At 39.9% G+C, this 26,899-nt stretch overlaps 1 protein-coding gene across 6 annotated transcripts in view; it reads left to right on the top strand.

The window, feature by feature from the left end:
* LOC102304556 (A-kinase anchor protein 2) overlaps positions 1-26,899 on the top strand; it is a 91,789-nt gene that overhangs the window by 2,774 nt on the left and 62,116 nt on the right. For 4 of the 6 annotated variants that reach the window (XM_042214536.1, XM_042214535.1, XM_042214533.1 and 1 more), the window contains exons 1-3: positions 4,542-4,624; positions 8,435-8,486; positions 21,714-21,794. In XM_042214536.1, the coding sequence (XP_042070470.1) occupies positions 4,557-4,624; positions 8,435-8,486; positions 21,714-21,794 (201 nt within the window). In that variant the 5' untranslated portion in view covers positions 4,542-4,556. Of the gene's footprint in view, positions 1-4,541; positions 4,625-8,145; positions 8,192-8,434; positions 8,487-21,713; positions 21,795-26,899 lie in introns of those variants that run through there. The other 2 variants (XM_014329554.2, XM_005948259.3) reach the window with 2 other exon arrangements.

Below are 26,899 nucleotides of genomic sequence, written 5' to 3'. Positions count from 1 at the left end.
TTTGAGTGGCATCCAACTTGACTTACTGCAGCTAACTACAGGCTTAGAGCCTCAATCTGCAATCGTCAGACACTTTGACTGACAGTTTCCAGTGTCTTTTTTTTCCCTTTCCTCCTTCATAGCCACACCCATGATCAGGAAAGGCCAAGAAGGTGCAGCGAGGCATTAAGCAGACATGCTTTGCTGCTGCATCAATAGTTAATGTTATAATTGGAAAAATGAGGCAGTGCTGTTGTGATTCAGCCAGTTTATCACACCCTATCTGTGCTTTCCTCTGCGCTGTGGGCTCAGTTTAATCACCGTGTACCCTGTGCTCTCCCTGGGTTGTCCACTGATTCAGCAGAAAGACGAGGTAGTAGTTGTGGTCATGTACATTGCAGACGCCACAGTGCAGATGGCCCACTCTCTGCTGCTTTTTATTGCATATACAAGCAAGTCTTAAAGGGAAGGCGTATAAATATGGATGGTATAAACTGATTTAAATTTACTGGAAGCACCTCAAGATAAAGAAACACTAATATTTAAACAGTCATTTGTCCTACTGTTCAGTGTTTTGATTGCCACTTAAAATGCATTGGAAGCATGTTTATATTAGGACAGTTTATTGATGCAGACTGTACAATGAAATGAAACAATCAGGTCATTAGAAATAATCAGCAGATGAGATACTAATGAGTTTCTGCCAAAAGGTCTGTGTGAATGATTTAAAGAGTTATATAAGAAATTGAAAATAATAGTTTCACAAGTGAAATAAAAGGTGAAAGGAAAACATTTTAGAGCCCATTCATTCAGTTGAGCCCACTCTACTGAATCTGCTCTCCTCAGAGTCTCAAATGTCTTGTTGATGTGCAGGGATACAAGCAAATCTAGTGGTCTGACTCCTTTGGCACTATTAATCAGCATGTGTTAATCATGAGACTGAGGCACTGGGTGGGTATATCGGTTGCAGTCATCATTAGTCCCCTTCTCACACTGTAGCTCTGGAGAGCTGCTTTCTGTGACCTGTTTTATTTCTCTTGTAATTGCTTCTTTACATCAGATTTGTTAAATGCTTTTATTTAATGGTTCATTTTATGACACTGTCCTTTACATCACTTTTAAACCTAGAATTAAACCTAAACTAAAGTTCTTAATTCTAAAAATATCGTCTGTTCTGCGTATAGTCCTGGATGTCGGCTCTCCCCACATTAAGTCAGCAGTTAGGGAAACTGTCACTTGGATTTGCAGGTCAGAACTCTGGTTGGATCCTGTTTTTATCAGTTGAGAAACATCAGTAAATTGCTCCTATTACATCAAAATCTGAGATTTTTATTCACGCTTTTATTTCTTCTCGGCACGATTGTTGTAACTGAATCTTCACCCGAATCAATAAAACCTCCATGGATCATCTGCAGATTGTATAAAACTCTGCTGCAAGGCTCTTGACTAGATCCTCCAAGCGCTCCCACGTTACACTCCTGTTGATCTCTCTGTGCTGGCTCACTATTCAATTCAGAATTGAATTTAAAGTTCTGGTTTTCGTCCCTTCAGGGTTCTGCATGGTGAATCACCTACCTACAGTATATTAGTGACCTTTTACAGCCATATGCCCTCAGCAGGACTCTCAGGTTTTCTGATCAGGGCCTGTTATCCATCCCAAAATCCAGACTAAAACCTCAGTTGTGCCCCTTCAATCTATAATTTGCCCTCGAGTCTATGATCTGTGAGCCACCAAAGACTCATCTTTTAAATTATCATTTGTGTTGCATTTTACTTTGTTTATGTCTGGTCTCAGGTGGTTTCAGTACCTTGTCTGTAGAGGCACTATATAAATAAATTTACCTCCTAACTTATATATAAACAGTAATATATTAAAAGATCATTAAAAGATTAAAAGATAGTAAAAGATCCAGCCTTTTTCCTTCCAGTGCATCAAAAATCACCTAAAGTCTGAACACAAAACAGTTGTTTTTACAATTAACACGCTTTCGTTTTACTCACAGATTTGCTCTTACAAATAAAAAGTGCCCGAGGATGAGACGTGCAGATTACAGCTAGACATTCGGAAAAAGAAGGAGCCGAAAGAACATGCTGAGGTTGTGAGTTTCTCAAGGCCAAGACCTCTGGCTTCCCATCTGCATCTGAGCTATATAGCAGCTTTTATGGATGCATGCAGTGCCTAAAATAGCATGCACCGACATCCATGTGCACTCCTCTCTCTCAATGTAAATTGTCAGTAAATTCAGATAGAAATGAGAAGTTTGCTCCATTATAATCTCACTTTGCAGTTGACTAGAAACGTTTTAGATTATATGTCATATACAGTATTCAGCTTTGAATTCAGTGTGATCTAGGTGAGTTATTCTAATATGCTTGTGGGTAATACACAAGGTTATGCTTCCTTAAACGGTGTATAGGTACCCTGATCTGGTTTTATGTTTTGTGTGGTTTTTGTGTGGAAAGTAGCTGTTAACAATTAACGGCAACGGTAAAGAAAACCTGAAGAAGCTGATTCACATGAGACTGTGGCAGACTAAATACAGACAGCTGGTTGTTGAGATGAGCAAGTAGTAAAGTAAATATGTGTGATGAAATACTGAAAGCCAGTGTCTTATGAAAGTGCATGCTTCAGAGGCTTTTCTACCCTAAACTGCCCTTCATAAATGCTGATCATTACATCTAAAAAGGACTTTATAACTGAAACTACAAAATGAATGGGGAAAAGGTGAAAATGAGTTTGAAAGAAAACCCCATAAATTTGTGCATTTTAAATGCAGACAGGCAGACAGACTGTGTGACACACAAACCCAGCTTGGCTTCTCTAAGTGATGTATAAAATATGAATGAGATCAAGGTCTGGCAGTACCATAGCTAGAAATATGTCTGTTTGGGTTGCTTTTACTCCCTCCACATCCTCTTTCTCTTCCAATCTCTCAAACTCACATACAATAAGTAATAGTTTGTAGTCTGTAGCTGATGTGTTTTTTTAGTTATTTGGGGGAAAACTGAAGTGTGGGAGTACTGAGCTCAGGAGAGGCAGGCAAAAGTCCCATTAACATTGCACACAGATGCAATTTTCTGTCTTACTTTCCTTGTCCATATTTGCTCATTCCCTTTTCCACCTACTCTTACTTTGCATGTTGTTACATTTGTGCGCGTGTGTGTGTGTCTGTGTGTGTGTGTGTGGGTCTCACTGCTTCTGGTTCCACATCTGGAGGCCATTACGTCTGGGCTGGATTTGGGGGAGTAGGCGGAGCTGGGCTAGCTGTGCAGTGAGGTCATCGCGTCCTCGTTGCGATGCAGAAGAACAATGATGCTGTTGTCTCCGTCAACGACAAACCAGCGTGTCTGACGCCAGAATGAAGGGGCTGGAGGAGGAGGGGAGGTGGACAAGGAGAGAGTTAAAAGTACAGTAGGCCAAAAACAAGAAAAGAAAGAAAAGTACGATGTATTATTAGTAAGGAAGAATGATTTGTAATGACAGTGCGAGCAGCCAATATGAGGTAACTGGTATGAATCCAGGTTAAACTAAAGCACTCAGACATGCCAGACTTGAGCTCTGATTACAGTTATAAATTGTTTATTTTCAAGATCCCAAATAGTTCAAGGTTATATGGGATATGATTTATGTTAAGGATGTGGCAATGCGTTCTAATGAAGATGACTTTCAAGGTGTAGCAGAATGATATATTAAGGATTTGTCCCAAAAGAATATGTGACCAAAAGTTAATCATTAGGTAGCATCAGGTACAGGAAAAATCTGATTTAAAAATAATTTTACTGCGTAAAAGAGACACTTTCCAGCAATGTATTTGCTTCACAGTTGTCCTCTGAGACATTCAGTGAGGTGATTTTTGTCTTTTTTTGTTAATTCTTACCAGATGATGTACATAAAGATGACTGAACATTAGTTACTATGAATATTTCAGTAAGACTGAATAAGTAAAACCTGAAGCATAACTAAATACTAAAACATTTTATCGCTGTGACAAAAGACATGCAAAGCTAAATGAATGCGTCAGCGGTCCTGAATCCCACCAGGCTACAGTATCTGCGACTGTGTGCTTTTTTTATGCAATAACACTATAATAACACATTTATCATTTCTGGTAGATTTTCCCAGAGTATCTTCAGTGTGTAAATATTAAAACTACACACACTCACACTCACTCAAGGGACAGCTGCAGTTTTTTTTTCATCCACATTCTTGTCTTTGAGTAATGCAGTGGCTGTTGTGTCCTTGTGTGTCTGAATGCAAGCTTGTGTGTGTGCGTGTGTGTGTGTTACATGCTTCTGTATTCCCTAAAGAGTTATCCCGGACTGCTGCTGCTGTTTCTCCTTATAAGGATGTCTGCTTGTGGAAGGAGGGATGAAGAAAAAAGGAAAATGAAGAAGAAGGGCACATTTGAGGGAAAAGAAAGAGAAAGTGAACAGATGGAAGGAAGGACAGGTGGGATACGAGTAGGAATGAGAGCACTGGGGGAGGGGGGGGGTTGTTAAGGTTGGGAGGATAAGATGAAGAGAGGGTATTAAAGGAATCGGAAGGAAGAAAAGAAGTTGAAAAACTGTAAGAAAAAATGAGTAAGAACAAAGAAGAGAAAGAGAGCAGGAATGCAGCAAAGGAAAGAAAGAATGAGCAGAAAAGGTAAGACAGGAAGATTAAAAAGGTTTTAGAGGTGTGAAAAGAAGAATATGTGAAACTCAGGTGAACCTAGTGAGTTTTTTAAATGGGTCACAGGTAACAGTGACCCATTTAAAAAAAAACACTGCCTTATCTGTGTGTGTGTGTCTTTCAATGATGCGTTTTTGCAGTTTATCTTAACAAAGATGCTCCACTGATGTTCATCTCCACACCCAGCTCATGGAGCGACACAGTTATCTTCCTTTTTTGATCCTTTTTTTTCACCCTGCGTCTGATCCTCTAATGTAGGCAGCTTCTGTTGATGTTGCTTTGATTTGCACTAAAATAAATGGATCACCAGAGAGGCCAGAAAATGGAACCTGCCAAGTCAGCTTCTTCGATGATAGCGTGATAACCATGTGTAGTCTGAAATTTAGAACTGTGCAGGTTTGGGCTTTTTTATTTCTCTTCTAAAACTCACGTCATACAACACATGTTTTCACGTAACCATCACATCAGAGCCCAGCGATAGCAACAGCAATAGCAGGGAAGTATTGCAACACCTGTTCGCAGCTGCAAGTTTGTGAACATGGGTGACCTGTTATTTCAAAGGAATTGCATCAATTTGCCATTCCCTGTGAACAGTTTGACACTGAATCTCCACTGTTTAAACATCTATTTAAGACATCGTAACATGGTGGAAAAATTGTTTTGAAATGAAAGATGCAATCACCTGGACCTCTAGCAAAGTTGAGCTTCTCTGCCAGAACTTATTTATTATCAATATGTCGCTTAGAACAAAAGAAAACGTTTTAATCTGCTGAGCTAAAAAGCTGCTGCATTAGCAACATTTAGGTTGAAGGTTTGACCTCCTGAGACTCTGTGTCCTCATATGGAGACATTACATGTTGTCTTCTCAGCACATTTTGCCTCAGTCTTCTCAATAGTGTTTTATACTTTATAGAGCCTGAATGATATGTTATCTTTATGACTAATACAGATATTTGGTGATTTGGTGGATTTTTATATATAAATATTGCCAATATTTGGCCCAAAAGAATATGCGACCAAAAGACCCATGAAAGGCAAGATTACTTAACAATTCTTATGTGTAGTTATTCATTGACTCCTTTAGGCTCTACTTGACTCTACTCAGAGAGATGACTGTTCCTTTTGTGATTTTCCAAACACATATGTTGCCAGCGGGGAAGTTGTGCCCTCTTGTAGACAAACTTTGAGATTTTAACATTCATAACACTGTTGAATGATGCTTCTCCCATCTCTTCTTCACTATTTTCATTTTCATTTATCAGACATTATAAATACCAGTACTGATAGATGCAAATGGCAAATATCAGCTGAAAATATCAGTCGTCATCGGTATGTCAGGCAGACTATACACTGCAAAATCTCCAGTGTTAAATTGACACTAGAAAGTGTCTATATGTGTCCACTCTTTTGAGTGTTAAATTAACACTTCTGACAGTGCTATATTTCTAACAGTAAGATAGTCAGTGTTAAAGATTAACAATGACTAACACTGAGCTGTGCTGATTTTCTATCACTGGAAAATAACTAAAAATGCTAGTAATGTTTCAGTGTTAGAAAAAACCCCACTGCTAATGTTAGTCATTGTTAATCTTTAACACTGACTATCTTACTGTTAGAAATATAACACTGTCAGAAGTGTTAATTTAACACTCAAAAGAGTGGACACATATAGACACTTTCTAGTGTCAATTTAACACTGGAGATTTTGCAGTGTAATATTTTGTGAAGCAACACTGACCTTATTTTGTTGTGGTATAAAATAAACCACCTTTCTCCATATGAGAGCATACTTTTTTAAAGAGACACATTAAACTAATTTCTAAAGCAGTAACGATTTCCTGTTCAAAGAGGAAGTTTAGATCATTTACTAACCAGGTCAAACTAATCACAAATAGATAGTACAAAGTAAAACTGGATCCCAAACCATAGCTTGAGTGTCAGGAGGTTAAATTGCTTACTCTGAAAGACACAAATACAAGTTCAGTTAAATAATAAGATCAATATTTCCATAGCAAATGGAAACAATGTCTGCTTTGGTCATCGGTGGACAGTTTTTGCTGTTGAACTGTGCACCCAGGGGATCAAATATCCCCTGGGTGCTGTCCATAAAGGGTGACAACAAGATCACTTTTATCTCCTACTCCACTATTACAAGATAACACTATTTCAAGTAATAACACATCCATAGATGTCTCCTTTAGTTTCCAGCCTTGTATGCTGAACAGGTTCTGATCACATGACACCAGGGAAATGTTGGCAATGTATGGATGTATAAATTCACTCATGTATACATTAGTTTATCCACGCAGAGGTATAAAAGTCAAAACCAGAATCTTTAAATGGACTCTGAAGTTCATGGGCACTCTTCACTGCAAGTGAATTAGTAACAGTGAGTGAGTACATACAAAGCTTAGTCAGTGTTCCTCAGCAAATGTTCCAAGGAAGCTTTGTTGGGACAAATGAACAATGAATTACAATCATTTTAATTCAGATCTTGACACTATGGAACTCAACTTGACCATATTTCTTAAATGATAAAAGCAAGAAAAAAAAAACTGAGGTTTTAAACATATATAACAGAAATATCCGAACCAATATAGGCCCTAATAAAGAACCTTGTGGTACACCATAAGTTAAGAGAAGTGGAAGAGAACCTGAGCTTAGAAGTGGACAAAGAAAGGGACTGAGGATATGAGTAAGGATTGTTACTTGTCAGTTTTCTGAGCTCAGAGTTTAGACGTAACCAGAGCATCCTGCAAGTGTTCCAAGGAAGCTTTGACTCAAGTCGTGAGTCAAAGGAAATGAAAAACCACAATAACTAAACTGATTAGCTTCTATGGCACCATTGTGCAGATGTTTTTGATAGAATTAGATTGGTCAAAAAGTCAAAAGTAATAAGTAAAATTATTTACAGGTAATCTGAAATAAAAGGCTAGGTTTTAATGCTTTAATCCCCCTAAACAGTGATTTCCTTATCTGTATGTTTATCTCCTGCTCCTAAGAAGTGATCAGTGATTATGGCAGGAGGTATCACTTTGTTGACTGATCTCAATAATAAGACGGCTTACATCCAAGTCACCTTTAGGATAAGGAGAAAGGAAAACTGCTGAAAAAAGGGGGAAAAATAGTCCTATAGTTTTCCTTTTTTTTTCTTGTCTTGTCTATTCTTGAGCGCCTTCGGGGAGTTCATCTTTCAAATTTGACAAATTACTCTTTTCCTTCTGTTTTCCTTACTTCTGCAATTTTGATTTCACTGTTTTTTTCTCTACCTCATTCCTTTTTCTCCCCCCTTTTTTCTCACACAGCTCGACCTCCATACTGCTAGTTCTCTCTCCCTTTCCTTCACCATCCTTCTCTCAGCTGCTCCTCCCAGCTGTTTAATCACACATGGCTCATGCCTAAAGAAGAGAGGGAGGGAGGGAGGGAGGGAGGGGACAAATGGGAGGAGAGACAGAGAGCGCAAAAGTAAGAGTGGGTGATAGACAGAGAGCGAGAGACAGCAAATGCAAGCAGTGGGCTGAGTGTGAGGGCACATGGCCAGTGAGTGAGAGATCTTTGCTTCCTCTCAGCGCAAACCTCTTCTCCCGTTGTCTCCTTTCTCTGGTTGGATTATTGCCGAGGAAAGACTTCATCTGGATACTCCTCCTCCTCTCCCTGTCTCCCTCTCTCTCCTCTACTTTCCACCTCTCTTCCTACCTCTCACTGAGGGACTGCAGCTCTCCTTCTTCCCCGATCTCACCTCTTGTTCTCCTCTCACCCCCCTTTCCCCTGCTTCCCCCTCAGGATGTCGTGTGAGGAGGCTCAACTCCACAAAGAGAGGCTGCAGGCCTTGGCGGTAAGTCACTCTGCTTAAACAGGTTTTTTGTCTTTGCTCGGCTCTTCTCTCTCTCTCTCTCTCTCTCTCTCTCTCTCTCTCTCTCTCTCTCTCTCTCTCTCTCTCTCTCTCTACGTGTCTTTGACCTTCTGTCTGTGAGGTCTGCGGTGTCCGTCAGAAATAATGTTTCACCTCAGCGTTATCGCTTTCTTTCATTCACAGTATAAAATTTCACATGGCTGTCTCACACCTCCGACTTCCAGAAAAGTTTTCCAGTCCTTTCTGCTCTTATAGCCTGCCATTCCCCCTAAGTGTACCATTGCCATTTACTTTTTAGTGTCACTGAAACACATACTCGGGGCAAGAACTGGTATCCACTGTCTGTCATTGCTTCCAGCCAAAGTGTACTGAACTTTGACTTATAAAGTTAAATGACATAAAACCAAAGACAGAAAGTCACAGTGATCCAAGGATGAAACCCAAACATGGACTAGAGGTTATCTTATCTAATGTTTAGGCAAATTAATGTCATAAGAATCAAACTTAAAAGAAGTTGGCTTTCATGATCAAACTGAATCTGTACATGTCTGCGCAGATAATCGTTTGCCTACATATTCTGATATGTAGTCATTGCTGTTTCCTTATAGTGAAGTTTTAATGAAGAAAAAATAAATTGGGCACTGCTAGTGATCTTTTCTGACAGAAATCTTGCAACAAGGAGATACATATGAATATGCTTAACATGTTGGAAGCCCTGCTGCATGACATCACAGCCTCCTACACCCATTTTAATCAAATAAAACAAAGCGATTTTTGTTGCACTAGTTGTAATGTGCAGTATTCCCCTACTAGCTGTCTGTCTTACAACACTGCTTTGTTTGTCTTGTGGTTCCTGTCAGCTGTCATTGACATCCACATCTCCACAACTTGGAGGAGAATCAGCTTTTTAGTCAGGTTTGGAGGTATACTAGCTTCCCAGTTGTTCGGTAGTCTAGAATAAGTTTTGATAGTTGCCGTTGTGTTTTACCATCAGAAAGGCATCTGTGGAAGCGTTTGGCTCGGGGCTGATGGGACTTTAGAGCAACAGTTATACCGAGGCTCACTGCCTGAGACTAAATTTGGCGCCAGCTAGGAACCACAGCATACCACGCACACTTAAGACGCTCAGAGGCACAGGAACACACACACGCATTTATACACAAGTGTATGTGCGGTGGTTGGGGTGGGGGCACAGCAGCAGCAGATGGAGAAACTATTTTGGCCATGTTTAAACATGGCAGCCATACCAGGCAACATGCACTTACACCAATGCAGGACTTTTAGAAAGAGAGTGGAAAGTTCTCACGGCTCAAACAAGCAGAAGCAAAAGACTCTGTTTCTTGCATAATCCTTGAACATTTAAAACTAAAGTGCTGAAAAATCAGTTAATAAATAGCACAAATGAGTTTTGGTTTCTTGAATGAGGCCATGAAAAACTGCAGAATATTCTGACTCTTGCTGATACTGTAGTTTAACAGGTAGCACTGGAGATCCCACTGTAAAGCCAAGAGCTTTGACATATAGTAATAGGCAGCCGCTGAATACAATTAAACCACTTGGGCCTCTTTGTCTCATCTAAATGAACATTTGTCTTGTTTCAGCTAAGTGTGTATACACTATATCAAAGACAATAATAGTGCTAATAGCTTTCAGCCCCAACCAGCCACTTAAATAGAGAAGGGCTACTATTACACTAATAGTACTGAGCGCTCTGTAAGCCGAAGACTTAGCCAAGCAGCGGAGGTTAAGAGTAAATACAGGAGCTGGACAAAGTTATAAAAACCTCTTCTGACTCATTCGAGTGCAAGTGTTTAGTCATGTGGTAGGAATTTTAGCAAGCATTGTTTGTCTTCCGCAAAGATATAGAGAGGTGATTTCTGTCTGACTGGCTCTCTGGATAAGCATGAATAAACCCTTGCAGAGCAGTATGTCGTGCACACATATATACACACTCGTCGTCTGCGGTCTGCAGCTGACATGCTAATGATTTCATCAATAATTGATACTCATTGTCATCACCATCAGCGTCCATCCTCATCAATACTTTAGCAGATCTTAAGACAAATGGAAGGCTTCCTCAGAAAATCGGAACAGTCTTTTCTGTGTATGAGCCGTGCACAGTGTCATTTTCATTGCTTTATCACATGGTACTGACTTCAAGTTTGAGGCCACTACCATCCATTTAAACTGCATAAAAAGTCACAATCAGGTAGCAGACATCTGTTATTAAAGAATTAATTTACTGTAGAGATTCATTAATAACGCATGGCGCTAATGGATGTGAAAGATGTCTGAATTCATTAGATGATTAACATCTTCCTTTAGGTATTCTAGGAGCACTTTGGTCTTCTTGGCATGTAAACAGTCAGTTTATTTCCTGTTTCGACAAAGAATTAATGACACTTAACACCAGCAACTGTTGTCTATTATGTGCTGACATCCAAATTAGTGACTTCTAAAGAGAAAATAAACACTGATTGGTTTGTTCTTCAGATAATAATATTGCTTTGAGCATTAATTGATCAGTAAAACAAAGAAACAGCAAAATTACCAGCATTTAATCTAACAGTTAATTAGCTAAGTGGCTCATTTGTCCATCCCACATGCAAACAAAGATTCCCACAGTCTGATAGTGATTAGGGTCTGTCAGCTGCCAGTGGCAAGTGGTTTCCATGGCTACTAATTGGTTAGATTAGGAAACAGTTGTGATGTCATGTTGTTAAATCCAGGCCTCGGTGTATTATTACTATGTAATTATAGTAGTCAGATGGAGCTCAGCCTGGCCAGGGTTCCCCTAAAAGCTGATGTGAGTGTGTGCATGTGTGTTTGTGTGTCTTGGTAAACTCGTGTGCTTTTACCAGGGCTTGCATGTGGTTTCCAGATCAGCCAGTGAATACCGGGTGCTTCATCATTCTAATTAACTGTTGCCCATGTGGCGTACAAGCCACAAGCATGGAACAGCAAAGCATATGTAAAAGTCTATGAGTCTTTGCCTGCGCTCATTCATGGACTTCTCTGTAGTGTCTGTGATATGTTTACATAGATGACCTCAGCCCTTTGGACTCTTAGCTGCCCCCCCTTCCAACGCACACACACAAACTGCACACAAGCCCACAAATTTTTCGGGGCCAAGTCAGAGGGAAATTAAGAAGTGGTACACGAGGATTGAGATGATGGGAATGTGTATTTTCGGGAAAGACAGCAAGCAAAGCATTGACATCAGCTTGAACCAGAAGCAACACAGAGATAGTTACAGGACAAGCATTTTGGATTTTTCATTTAAAAAGATAACCTTTGGATCTTTTGTTGCCTCTTTAGTATGGTTCACAGCACTGCAAGCCTGATGTTCCATTATGATCTATAATACTTCGTGGGTTCAACCAGAAATTGATCTTGTCCAAGATCTGTAAAGTGGCTGATTTTCTCTTAGTTATCTCTAAAAGAGAAACGTATGCCTGGGGTAGGGTGAAGTTGAAGGGGATGCTATAGCTAGAGCTTGGCATTAAGATTTGTGACTACGGCTTGCAGTGGAGGGCTGGGGTAATGGGTTGAGTTAAGTGGGGGGCTGGGCCGCCTGCAGGCATTTGTTGTTTCAGTTTGTGCATTTCACTTACCTCCAAACTGGCAAATTCTCACTGAAACATGTTGTTTTTCTATTTAACTTTAGGCTTAGCTTTCATTTGTGACTTTCTTTTGTCTTCTTTTTTCACAATATTTATGAAAACTATTATTACCTCAGTGGAAACTGTTTGTTCCTGGGTCAATCATTTGCTAACACCAAAAGACATTTCTTACTAAACCACACATGTCCCTTCAGTGGTGTTCACAGGCTTAAGTACCATTTTAGAGGCATATCTTTAGTTTTGCTGACATGGAAGAGACAGAAATGGTCAAACTAATTAATAATATATCATATATGTTAAGTCTGTTTTCCCACATAAAACTGCCCAATATTTTCCCTGAATTTATGCCAAAGGTCTCCAATGAGCCAACTGGATCCTGGAGAACTGATAGGTGGTTAGAGTAGGTCTGGATTGTGAGCTTTGGTAACTTATGGGGGTGGGGGGTGTTCCTGGGGGAAATTCATATTGGAAAGGAAGAGGAGGCGTGGTTTGTTGAGCGGCAGGAGGTCTGGGGCACGGCAGGCGTTACATGCCGTCTAAAATTAGCAGCAGCTGCCTTGGGCCAACAGGACATTTTGGTATGCCTCTATCTATGTGTGTGCGTGTGTGTGTGTGTGTCTGTTTCAATGAGCGGGTTGGAGTTCACAGAGACTTGAGACATGAGAGGATGGGATTCAGCTGCAGTGAGCTCTGCCGGGTTTGAAATAATCCACATTGCATTTGGGCTTAGTTGAATAGTAAACAATCTAGAGTGACCGGGCAGAGAAATACCGCAGAAGTATGGAGGACCAAAGATGTCAAAATCATAACTGTATTACAGATGTGTCGCACCTACAGGAGCTCCTCGACCATGGAAATCCATGCCATGAAGTCCCCGACACAGTTTTTGTATTGATATTAATACCGAAGGAGGAAAATAACTCTTTATGTGTGGTAGCGGAGTATGGGTGACTTCTATGCACCTCAGCGCATAGCAACCTCAGCATTTCACAGTCGATGACGGAGGGAAGAAATGTCACAAACTTCTCGTAATTGTGGCATCCTATTAGACCAACATGCTCCAATTTAGTGAGCTCTATAGAAGGGAGCTCACTTTGCGATTCAGTTTTTATAAATGTATTCATTTTTTATGTTTTTCTTTTGTTTTTTTACTTTGTACCTTTGTGCTTTGTAGTGTATTATATGCTACTGTGAATATTTCCCTGTTAATTTCCACAGATTCATTTATTTCAGCATTTCCTTTTTGCATTTCTCAGTTAATTAAAACACAAATGTAAATATATGTAAAAAAATAAATAAAAAAATAACTTTCACTTTTAATAATATTTTATGGATTTATTTCGTTCGTTCATCAGTTAATGTGCCACTTTCGGTCCTCCATATAAAGAACAGTCAGCCTGTCATTTTAGCAACTATACCTAATGACAGTTTCATAGGTCTCAAAATAAATGCATTGTGGTTTACTATAAGCAGCAGCATTGCTTGATACTCATGTAAAAGCTGTCTGGAGAAATTTAAAAAACTGAAACTCTGCTGTGTTTATGTATATTTACATCATGTGATTTTAAAGGTAGGGATACTTGGATCACCTCAGAGGAGGACATGATGAATGACGTCAACACCTGCTGCCATCGCATGACAACGGCATGCAGGATGTTTAAGCAATGTGCTAATTTAGCATTTTTTGTGCACAAGCACTAGCTAAGACCTTGCCAAGTGAGCATTATGTTAACTCTAGGCATAATAACAAATTAGAAATGTCTGAATTGTAGTTACTCAGTTCATATAGCCACCACCTTAATTAGTGAAAGGTATACTTTCAAACTATAGACTTTCAACTATTTTCTGCAACACTTGCTAACCCTGACCCACGACAGCTCTTACCAAAATAGTCTTTGATTAACTGTGGCTGATTTTGTTTCTTAACTAATCTATAAATTGTTTCAATGCTAAATTTATGCATGCACACTTTAGGTTTTAGCTGATGGCTTATAGAATTGTGCAGAGATCTTTTTAGCCGGTATCGGTGCAGAATCAAACCCATGACATTTGAACCACAGGTCCATTTCAGTCTCTGTTCTCTAAGCTGTCAGGTATGCCTGCGTGCAGAATGGAAGATGATCTTCACAGTGAGATTTCTGTGCTGGGTGTGTTGGCATGTACAGAATGTGACCTATCTGATCTGTAGCCCACTTCAGTTCACTAAGTCAGCATCAGCAGAACTTTAATACTTGGAGTTACATCACTGTTTAATCACATTATAATTATACCCTCCTGAGCTAATCATCGATGTGTGAGATGTGCACCACTAGTGTGAATGTTGTTTATAAACCAAGCAATTTGCTTTCAAGCCCACGTCTGTCTTGGGAATTGTTAATCAAACTGTCCAACAGAACAGATAAGTAAATTGGGTCAACATACAGCACAGCTTTTTTTGTTTTGCATTATAGTTTGTTATGGTACATGGCAGAGTTGTGATTGATGATTCTCAAAAGTCTCATACCAACTTTTCCAGTTGACACACAGTTTCACACAGCAGCTACAGGGAGGCACACAGCCCCTCCCCTCACTAGCAGCTGAACAGTGGTTGACCTTCACAACACTGAAATACCCTCCATGAGGAATTTAGAGAGGTCACTGAAGCTCCTATTTTACCAGCATAGATGTATTAAACTGTTCTAAAGAATTTTAACCTGGCCAGTGTACCTAGTCTTTCAATCAGCAATCAATCACATTCATTTTTTGTTAAGTTATCATGTCATATTTAATTTTATATTGATTTTGTACTTCTCCCCACTGAAATCCAGACTTCTGTCTGTTATTGATGACACACAAAACCTTTTAATTAATTTAATGTATTCCACCTTTTATTTAAACGTTGGACTCAGAGTGAAAACAGTGTGCTGCATATAGTAATTGAAAAATTTGGGCTTTGTGGAGAAAAGACAGAAGATGTAGGCACACCTATAGTCACTGAAGGTTATTCCCCTTAATGAAGTAGCCTGGAAATGAGTCTGCCCCATATCACTTCTAGTTATAGGCTAGCGGTCTCCAACCTTTTTTGCGCCACGGACCAGTTTAATGTCAGAAAATATTTTCACGAACAGGCCTTTAAGGTGTTGCGGATAAATACAACAAAATAAAATGATATGACCAAGACAAAAATTTTGTAAATATAATAAATGTGAATTCACTGTGTAATTGTGTAACTTTGTTACCAGCATCCTCCTGAAACGAGCCAACAACATTGAGAGTAACATCCTCCTCTCTGACCCTTAATGCTCTCTGGTCGCTATGGTAACGCATAAACATTTCTTTCAAAATAAAACACACAACTACAACACAGGAAACTGAGTTAATGATAAAAACTCTGAAAACAATACATTTCACACCCGAGCCTCAACTCTCGCGGCTCAGTACCAAACAACTCACGGACCGGTATCAGTCCGTGGCCCAGGGGTTGGGGACCGCTGCTATCCGGTTGTTCAGTGATGACGCGACGAATCCTACTTCTGGGTCTAAAGTAGTCTGCGTTTAATATGGCTTTTGTGTTGTTAACATGTTTAATGTTATGTATTTTCTTCTATTTGATCTCAAAAAGCTCCTAAAACAGTCAGTGATCACTGTTGACCTCCCTCGGCTTTTATTACCGCTAATCATTTATTTAAGCTCAGTTTTTAAAACCTTAGGATGTAACTACAGCCCAGCCCATGCAGCAGTATATGAATGACTAACCTCGTATTGTGGATGGATTATCTCAGTTGTTCTCCTGGCTGAAGTTTGGTCCTTTTACAGCATCCTGCCATGCGATTACATTTGTTCCTGACCACCGAGAACACTCACGTTAACTTTTATCGAGTGGAAAAAAAGTTAGCTTGTTTATATTATGCTAACATAGCTGTGTCGCTAGCGGTCACGTAGCACATCATTATATACCAGCTAGCCCAACTTCAGTAACCCTACAAACGTCACTGCTGTTTAGTTTTCTGTCTTCATTTATGCTGGAAGTGATAGCAGAGCTGTACGTTTTAATTTGTTTCCAAAACCCCGCAGTCAGGACATGCTATATTGTATTTAGATAGAAGCTAGCGAGCTAACTCCCTGCTAACTTCTAACTCCGTTAAATGTCATAAATTCCGTTTTCATGGATGCCTGGATGTTAAACTCAATTGTTACACCTGGTAGAGCAGAACGCTGATCATTTTATTAAAGATGAAAGACTTTAGACAGTTTTTCAACTCTCAGTAATGCCACAGTGATCGTTTGATATATGGACCTGCAGCGGAGTTTAGACCCAGACACGGCTAGTGACGTCAGACTGAACAATCGGATTGGCTCCAGCCCCACCCCTGAATCATTTAAGACAAAATGTGTGCATTTTAAATAGTGGTATAAAATGTGTTATTCATGCTCCCAGTGCTGACTACTATTGCGCACACACAGACTCTACTTGGGTAGTAAAGTGTATGAGTAGATGAATATTCATTTAAAATCTAGTAAGTTAAATTCTGGTGTGATCGCAGATTGTGACTGTGATGGGTGTGATTGCTGTTCATCTGTGTGTAAGGATCGTGTAATTTGTCAATTACTTCCTGTCCCTCACAGGAAACTCCTATCAAACATTAAGTTTGGTAGGATGTCGACTACTATGCCTATTAAGTTCTTTTTTTTTTTCTCCTATCAACTGAATAGGAAAAAAGAGTAAGAGTTCACTGAGCTGAGCTTAAATTTACAGGAAATGTAACCTGACAACTGACATTTGACTTCATCTTCACTGCCGAAATTTTAGCTCTTTAGGATGAAAATTCGATCAAGAGCACTTGGTTGTCTTGTGAGGTTAAACACACCAGCAAAACTGTGACAAATTAAAGTAAACTGTACACTGGAGATTAATCATTTAAGTTATTGAACACAAATGTCTTCACCCTTTAGACTGTGACAAAAAAGATATACGCTCTGCATACAAGCTGCCCTGTAAGCCAAATAGGGCCAAACACTGTGAGTCAGAGTGTGGGAAGTCATGAGTGTGTCACCAAGAATGTCAACATATTTTTCTGAAGAGGAGGATGTGACCACTCGGAGAGAGTACAGTGAACAGAGCGGGGCTCGGGGTCATTATTCCTGCCTGTTCAACTCCACAAGGGAAAAAACTTATTTCACTTTTTATTAAGCCCTCATATTCTATTGAAGACATTCTTTTACTGTTACAGTTCAGACTCATACAGACTCATCTATTCAAAATTAGTAAAAGTTATTCCACCAAATTTGGTAATTCGAGTGCCATTTTTAACATTACACAAAAGCAATTACTTCATTGTCAAGAAAACTCTGCAGGTCTCTCAAAAATGTTCTCTATTTAGCAACCAACCACTATTTTAAAGTATTATATTCAGTAGCCAGTACTACAGTTTACATGACAGCAGAGCTTTTCTGTGGACCGGGATGCTCTATACATTTTATTTCTGGGATATGATGATGAAAACCAAATGGCACCCAAACCATCTTTGATCTGGCGATGTCAACCATCATCTGTGCTTATGCATTCCTATATAGTAAATGATTGTCAGACGTACAAAGCACACACACTGACTGAGTGCTGTTTATTTAGAGAGTATATTAGTGTGGGCTTTTCTCTGTCTACGTATTCAAGCCTGTGAGTCTATTTGCTTTTGTGTCTTTCATGTGGGCGTGTATTTGCCGGCATGCGTGTTTTGCCCATTCCCTGACCACATGTCCTCGACAGTCCCTGACATCTGGTGACCATACCTCTGCTTACTCTCTCTGACTGTACTTCGCCAACCATGGGAACCATGCCGCTGTGTAGGCTGCTCCTGTATGTGTGTGTCTGTGTGTGCGACAGAGGGAGAGAAATGACTTCAGACTTGGTGTATATATTTTCACAGCCTGTGTGCAGTTTAATAATATGTTCTGATAGTCTGCTATAGTCATATAGCAGTTTTGCACCTTTCTTTTCAGGGGTTTCTTGTTTTTCTTTGTTTCTGAAAAGAGCAGGTCCAAATGTAGCTTTTATGTGCTCCATCTTGGGTCCATTTGGTAATTTCCTGGCACCAAATGAACATGTTCGCACCACAGTTGGAAAAGAGGCACACCTGAGGTTGTGGGTTTGCTGAATAGTCAGTGCAGGGTAATTTTGGTGCACACTTTGGCACAAAATTGCATTTGCTCCTGCTCAAACTACTTCTTATCCTATCACAAACACAGACGCCGGGTTTTAATAGCTTTAGTTGGCAGGCACATACACAGAGACATCCAGACTCACTCAAGTGTGGTCTACTTTCCATTTCTTAGACATTATTTTCATCTGCTAAATATTACCAAGGAAAATTTGTTATATAATACCACTGAGTTCAGTTGAATGTTGCTATAAATGTTGTGATAAGTGAGCATCCTTCAGATGCGCTCTCCTCCCAAAAACAATCCCACATGTCATTAGTTCAAGCTGTTATTATAGCCTCTAATTATGTTTTATAGCATAAATTAACCCGTGAATAATTGCATTTAAAATTTGCACCAGTATGAGCAACCAAGTAATTGAGCTAACTCTCATTTTGCAAAATTACATATTGTTGCACAAAGTATGAACTTTTCCTAATTCTAACCAGTGTGGTTGACTACACCAAAAAGCAAATGAAAATAAAAAGTCAAAGGTTTGTGTGCTTATAACTAGAGCAGACTTCTTCTTCTTTCTTTTTTTTCTTTTTTTTTGGGCACACTCTGAAAACATTCCTTGATAACATCTCAAAAACAGATGTCTGATAAATTATGTAGAAGACTTGGTGATACCCCTTCAAGGATCAAGGTGGTTTGTGCGCTTTAGTCTACCCATGAGTGTAGCTTTGTTGTCAGAGGCAACTGGCACCTGGTAGGGTCTCACAAGGCAAGGGACTTCTAGGGAAAAATGGATACAAGGGTCAAATCTCTTAGCTGACTCAGGACGCCAGGTCTTCATTCACGGGGCTCAGCCCAAATGAGACACATATGATTGGATTGGATAGGCCACTAAAGGGACTTTGGTGTTTGTTAAAGTGCTTATAAGGCCTGGAAGGTAATCTTGCTGTTGGGGAATGTTTTCTGGCTGTCATTTGCACTGACAGAGTCCAGAAGACTGAATCTTCTTTGAGTCTCTGGTGGTGTGCTTTACGGTGGCCCTCTCGGGAACAGCATGCCTGGTCGCAGTGGAGTTTTGTTACTAGATTTCTCTGCTGATTACAGTAACAAACACCATGTTCAAGTGTAAAGGTGTTCATAAGTACACCTGGCAGCATGCTGGAGATCCATGCTCGATGATTAGAAACTTTATCAGATCTGCAAAAAGGCCAGTCAGCTGTCAGCTGGTCAATACCTGTTGGTGAGTCGGATCAGATGGCAGGGAGGCCTCTGCACTTAAACTTTATGTTTAGGCAGCCCTCAGTAACACGTTGTGTGCAAACAAAGAGGTGCATGTAGAATCTGCCAGTAACAGTTTTATATTACTCCCTGGCATGATTTACCAGGCCAATTTTATTTGAGTATTTCTGTTTGGAAAATTTGTGCTTGTGCCCAAAGTGTTTGTGTGCCCTGTACAGGAAAAATAAAGCTCGGGATCTCATTTCCACCCACATTAGAAACTCTTAGGCAGAGAAAATGCTGGAGAGGTGCTGATTTTGATGCAGAGCAGTCACAGGGTCTTTAAAGTAACAGAATTTTATTTTTTTACGTGCTGAAACATCACAAGCAACAGCAACAAGTCCCCCAACCTTTTCATTTACCTATCTTGTTTCTATATTGACTCTTTTATTTCTGTTTTCACCTGTTTCCTGATAACATCTATTGAATTCTCCTCTGCTCTATTTTTATTCCATTGTATTCAGCTCCGTATTCCCTTCTCCTCTTTTTTCTATTCTGCATCAGTCTTCACTTACTTTGTCTGAGAAATGGTCCAAGGTTCATTCATATTTGGGGGGTTTCCCCTTATGGCTATATTTAGTCAACAGGAAACGTCCCAGAAATCCTCAGTCTACTCCCACAGAGTAGTGAGTGGGAGAGATGAAGCCACATACACATCCACATTGTCTCATGCTCGTCATCCCCAAGCAGGCTTATACTGGGACCTGCTTTGTTTGTACATTTCCATGCATTTATGTGCATGCTTTAATCGTTCTAGTTTTTTGTGTGTATTTTCTTTGTTTTCAGCTTAAAACCTTCCACTCACCATGCACCCACCTCCTCTCCCACCCATTATTTATCCTTTATCTCCACATAAAGGAATGTTCTTCCCACCCCAAGTTCAATGACAGTGCCACGTGGAGTAATCAAGGCCAAATCTCTGCTCTTTATATGGCTTGTGAGCACCTTCTCAAACCTCAATAAGCTTTCACCTTCAACCTCTCTAATACTTTCCTTCCTTCCTGTGTATGCCCCTTGGACCATATTTCTACCCATGTCTTCATAAGGAGACATTTAATTGCACATATGTACAGTATGCGGACAGCGTACAGTGTAGTGGAATTTTTCTTTTCAGAAAAAACAATTACTATGAATTGTAATTCATAGTACTGGCTTTACTGGAGCATCCGTGACAGAACTCGACCAGTAAACTCTACCACACCTTATCATTATTAAACTGAGATCGACAGTGTATCGCATTTCAGTCTCTGCACACTTCTAAACTGAATTTGTTTAAACCTTAATCTCTGCATTAAACTTGTCCCAAAGGGATCTTTGTCTTGCAGATTGAAATGCACCATTAAAATGTAAACACATTCAATCAATAAAACAATTGTATTCTTATGCCTAGGTGCTGCTGAAAGCTGTCTCTGAAGGCATTATGTTTTCCAGTTGTTCATCCATTTATCCCTCAGATCTCACATCTCACAAGACTACTTGTGGGAATTTTGGAAACTTGGCACGAACATTGCCTCGAATCCAAGATGAATTTTGAATTTTGTGGCCAAAAGGTCAAAATTTCACAATAGATGTTTTAGGACATAAGTCAAAAATTCAGACACAATCCATCCATCTTCTTGATCAGTTATCCAATTCAGGGTCATGAGGGGGATATCTCAGCCGTTATAGGGTTTAAGGACAGGTTGCCAGTCTATCACAGGACTAACACATAGAGGCAGACAATTAAATGTATAGATTTCTGTAAAATGTATAAAAGGACAGTATCAGAAATGAGTATATCAGAGGAACAGCTCAGGTTGAGTTTGGAGGCAAAGTTAGAGAGGTAAGGCAGAGATGGTTTGGACATGTGGCAAAGAGAGAGAATGGATATACTGGACAAAGGATTTTGAATATGGAGTTGCCGGGCAGGAGTAAAAGAGGAAGACCACAAAAGAAGTTGTAGTGAATGAGGATAAGCAGAGGGTTGGTGTGGCATAGGAAGAGGTTAGAGATAGGAGATGGAGGAAGATGATCTACTGTGGAAAAGCAGCTAAAAGAGGAAGAGGAAGTCAAGCATCAACTCTACTGTGACATCATTACTTTTATTCTTTTCAGGCAATATTAAATGCTACAAACTCAAGACTCAACTTTACAACAGTAACACTTTGATTTTTAACTCTTACATTTCTTTGTCTCACAGGAGAAACGGAAGCGGCAAACTGAAATTGATGATAAAAGAAGCCAGCTTGATGACCTGCTGCTGCAGCTCCAACATGTCAAGGTATGTTGTGTATTTATGATACATATGTTGGGTACATATGAGTACATATAAGTATTATTTACAGTTCAAGTAACGATTATGCCCTGTTGTTTTTATATTAGAGCAATAAAACGTCATCGCCTGTCTATGTGCACATGTGCAAAGAAATATCACCCTGGACATGCTCAGTAGCTGTTTATCCATCTTTGCATAATTCAGTTATAACACTTATGGTACCACTGTAAGGGCTAAGTTTGAAAATTATATATTTATTAACATTTTTAAAGACAACAGACAGAGAAATACCAACATTCACTCAGTCCTGGATTGTGATGTACTTACAGACTTTTCTGCTTACTCGTGTTACACAGAGCTATTCATTACTTGAATGCACTGCGTACAGCTGAGCTAAAACAGTGTGAGCATGTGAGAGATACATTTTTGACTAAGGTACTGGTTGATTAAAATTAGGTCAGCGTAAAGGTGAAGGGAAGGTGAAGAGTGCAGATTAGGGTTAGTAGTTCACAGGGGAAACTCTTATGAGTTATTGCTCTATCCTCTTTCTTCATCTAGATATAACCTCAACCCTTGAGAGATAGATCGATTTGACAGCTTCCTTAACTGTTTTGTCTCATTTCAGCATGCTGCTTTTCTGCATGCAAGTGTGTTTAATTACTCATGAGCATGTGCGAGTGTGTTTGTCAGTTTTTGGCTGAGATGTTAGTGATTCCACCTCAGTATCTCCTGGTGTGCAGGCCTATTAGAACAAGATTTTCCCTTGGCTAAGCAGGCCCTGGCATGGCTGTTTTCTTCTTTACAGAAAAACGCTCAAATCCAAACACACAAATATATCCCCTCATAGTTAATGCCAGCCACTACCGGTAAGCCAAGATTTTTGTTTCAAGTAAACACAGATTTGATGTCCAAATGAAACGTAGGACAGAGGACACAAGCTGCTGACACATTATGAGTTTATAAAATGAGCAGCTTCCAGGCATCTGTAATTTATGCGGACTTCTTCTTTCAGCTACTAAAGAATTATTTGACCTTGTACACAAAACTCACCCAACCAAACCACTGTCAGGTGGAGACACAACAGACTGAGGCATCCCATAATTTTCGAGCTTTGACACACGATGTGACGCTGTTTAAACTATATGTCACTGGACTTTTATTTAAGTGTCGTCACTGTGTTTATAAAATGTGTGCATGAGCAACACAAGTCAAATATGGTGCTGCTCTGGTGATGTATAATTGGTTTAACTTCAAAAGACAATATTAGGAAAATCCCACAGCCGTAGCTGCTGCAGAGTTGCAGGGTGGTTAAGAGAATAGCTGCGGGTACTCATTAAACTACATAAATATCTATGGGAACCACTTTTAATATTTGCAATAAAAATGCATTCCATTTGCTAACTAGAGCCATTAAACACACTTGGCATGAATGAATCCTTTATCAAATAAGTCTGATTCCACATACTAGTGTTTTCCACCATTTAACACCCAGTTATGGGAACATGGGCAAAACAAAAACATTGATTCAAGACATGTGCACTTTCATTAAAGCATGCAGTGCAGTTCAGCCACTAATTGGGGTTTACAGTAACTCGTATATTTGGTTTTGAGCCCTCTGAAGAGTCGAGTTTTCCAGTCAGGGCTCGTCTGCAAAGGGTGTTTATCATTCTAAGCATATGCATATTTTAAACGTAACATTTTTGAGTGTGTGTGTGTTTGCTTTGAAAGTGCTGATGAATCAGTGCTTCTTTCTAATGTCTGTTTTCTTATTTGACCCGATCTGGGTTATTCTTCACTGAAAGTAATAATCATAACAAATTACACATGACACAAAGTGCTGACATTTCAGACTACTGCGATGACTGCTATTTAGACTAATAGCCACTGTTGTTTTATCAGTGCTGCACTGATGTGCTACAGTGCTACACTTACCAACTTTTCAGTGGCACTTCAGCTAAGTTTGAATTAGTGTTCTTGCAAATGACAAAACTTAACTTTGAAAACATCCATGTTGATGCCACCTACTGGTTTCTGCACTTCTGCTTTGAAGCCTCAGATTCTGGCATCCATCCTTGTTTTGTGAACTCTGAAAATTAAGGAAAGAAATCCCTGTTCAGCTGCGATGAAAGCTTGGTTTACATTTCTAACAGTCAAACTTAATCACGGATGGAGTTGGACTCCACCAAAGGGTCTTTTGTCCCTAATTCTGCTTATAATTTGTATGGACAGAATTTCTAGGCAGAGGTAAGTGTTGAAGGGTGTTCTCAGATGGTCTCGGGAGCTCGACTCTGCTTTTTGCTGATGATGTGATTTTGTTGGCGTTATCGAGCAATGACCTCCAGCTTATATTGGAGTACGGTAGTTTGCAGCCAAGAGTCGAGCTACTTGGATTAAAGTTGGTACCAAGTCTGAAGTTCTCAGCCAAGAAAAGGTAAAGTGGCCACTCAAGTTTCCATCCAAAGTGGCGGCATTTAAGTGTCTTAAACGTGTTCGCAGGTGAGTGGTCAGTGTAGTGGGACACTGACAGGGTGATTGATGTGGCATCTGCAGTGATGTAGACAAGTTTGTTAAGGTGAAGAGAGAGCTGAGCAGGAAAGTGAAGTTGTAAATTCCTTGGTCAATCTATTTTTCCACCATTCCCAATCTTCATGACCTGTGGGTATCGACTATAGAAATTAGATTTTGGTTGCAGGCAGCAGAAATTAGCTTCGTCCAAAGGACACCTGGGCTCTCCCTTAGAGATTAGGGGAGAAGCTCCTTCATCTGAGGTGGTTCAGGCATCTGTCCCTTCAGTGCCACCTAGGTGAAGTGTCTCGTCTGGCTTGGAAACACCTTGGCCTCCTCTGCTGCCCCTAATAAGCAATTGATAATGCATGGATGGATGGCCATTGCCATGTTATGCAAAATGCTATATTATTCGTTTAACAAGAACAGATGTGGTGCATAAATCGGTTAATTCGTGTCATTGTAAATGCTCCAAAAGACACTAATACAATAAGCATAACTTCAAGTCAATGGCTTGATTGTGCATTTTACCTTACAAGTCTTATGGATGAACTCACATTTGGAGCCAGCCTTAAAGGGTTGTGATAAGTTTGGATTCATTCAAAAGTCATCACAACTCTACTATCCTTCTCATGCTCCCTAAAGATACATAAAAAACCAAGAGAGGTCAGAATGGATCTTAATCTGAATATGTTTGCTCTATCTGCAGAATCCAGCCCCCACTGATCTTTAATGATCTGTGTACTTTTCTTTCATACAACACCAGTAGGCCTGAACTCCAGATGTAATCAGCATCTGGTCACACAGTTCCATTTAATGGCCATTACCTCTAAGTGCCACGCTGCCAGGCAGCATGAAGCAGGCTTTGTTGAGCGCTCTCTGGAGACCCAGTGGCTTGGGAGAGGAAACGGGAACTAGAGCCCAGAGATTTGATAAGGACCTCTGGGCTGCATGATTCAAGCTTCTCAATGGAGGCGATGATGTGAGTCTGGAACTTTGTAAACATCGGCATGACTTCAGAGCAAAGTTTAACCTTGGCCATGAATTCTCTTTTTGAAGCAGTGTCTCCATCTGGGCGTTACATATTTTGATAAATTGGTTATTTCACTTTCTGATGACAAGCACAGACATTCATAACAGCCTGAAACCCTCCCTTTAATAGCCGAGTTCAGAGTGGTTGTGTGTCACAGCTCAACAGGAAATGGAAAGTCTGTTAAACAGCATGAGAGAGAAGCAAAGAGCCGCCTGGTTCTCAGGGGAAACAAGTTATTCACCAATGCTTTTTGATAGCTGAAATGCTACGGAAAGCTGTTATATATATATTATGGTATTGATAAAACTCCACAGTGTTGGTAAGAGGTCAGGCACAAATATAGCCAACAATGCATCTCTGAATAAGTGATGGCTTCTAAATCATATAGAGAATACCGCTGTGATCTCGATGTGGAATGTGGAATTTGCTTAATGAACTTGAAACTAGCTGTTTACTTTAAAAGTTCACTAATGTTTGTGATGGAAAACTGCAGTGCAAGAAAATCAAACATGGATGGGAAAATTTAGCAGAACATAGTTTTTAAATTGTTCGGTTTAACTGATAACCAGGTTGTGCAACTGCCTTTCAAAATATTTCTGTCATACACTCACCAGACACAGTGCAACTTGCTAGCACCTCATGAACCACTTTTCCCCCCTTCAGAACTCTTTATTGCACACATTTAACAAGGTGCTGGAAACACTGAGATTGAGATCTGGTGACTGTGGAGGCTATTTGAGTACAGTGAACTCATTGTCATGTTCAAGAAACCTGTTTTAGATGATTTGAGCTTTGCAGCATGCTATACACTGTTGTCATAAAGGGATGGATGAAGTCAGCAGCAACACTCAGGTATGCTATGGTGTTTAAAAGATGCTCAGTTGGTACTAAAGTTACATTTAGTTCAATTGAATTGTTTTATATGGCGCAAAATAACAACAAAGGCTGATTCAAGGCGCTTAGAGCCAAAAGTGTGCTAATAAAAACACCTCCACACAGCAGCCTGAATTGTTGATACAAGGCAGGATGGATCCATGATTTCATGACCTCACCACCTGCATGATGCAGCCAAGATCATGAGACCAGGCAACATTTTTCCAATCGTCTGTTGTTCAATTTTAGTGAGCCCATGAAATTGTAGCCTGTTCTGAGCTGAAAGGCGGTGCACACGGTGCAGCCTTCTGCTGTCCATCCCCTTCAAAATTCTGCATGTTGTGCTTTCAGAGATGCTCTGCATCAACCCGTTGCCTGCATATACAATTTGGCCGTTATCATTTGACATTTGCCATCGACGAGGCTTTTTTTCTTTATTGGACCATGTTCTATAAACCCAGAGATCTTTGTGTGGGAAAATTCCAACAGATCAGCACTTTCTGAAATACTCAGGCCAGCCTGTATGGCTCCAACAAACATGTCACTTTCAAAGTCACCTTTTCCCCATTCTGATGCTCAGTTTGAAACGCTGCAGGTCATTGTGACCATGATTATACATGCTTACATGCACTGACTTGCCACCATGTGAGTTTCTAAATATTTAATTAGGTGTGTGTGTGTGTGTGTGTGTGTGTGTGTG

The sequence above is a fragment of the Haplochromis burtoni genome, unplaced genomic scaffold, assembly GCF_018398535.1.
Source record: "Haplochromis burtoni strain Fernald_Lab_line unplaced genomic scaffold, NCSU_Asbu1 Contig_583, whole genome shotgun sequence".
Lineage (NCBI taxonomy): Eukaryota > Metazoa > Chordata > Actinopteri > Cichliformes > Cichlidae > Haplochromis > Haplochromis burtoni.
This window is presented reverse-complemented; position numbering and strand designations above follow the sequence as displayed.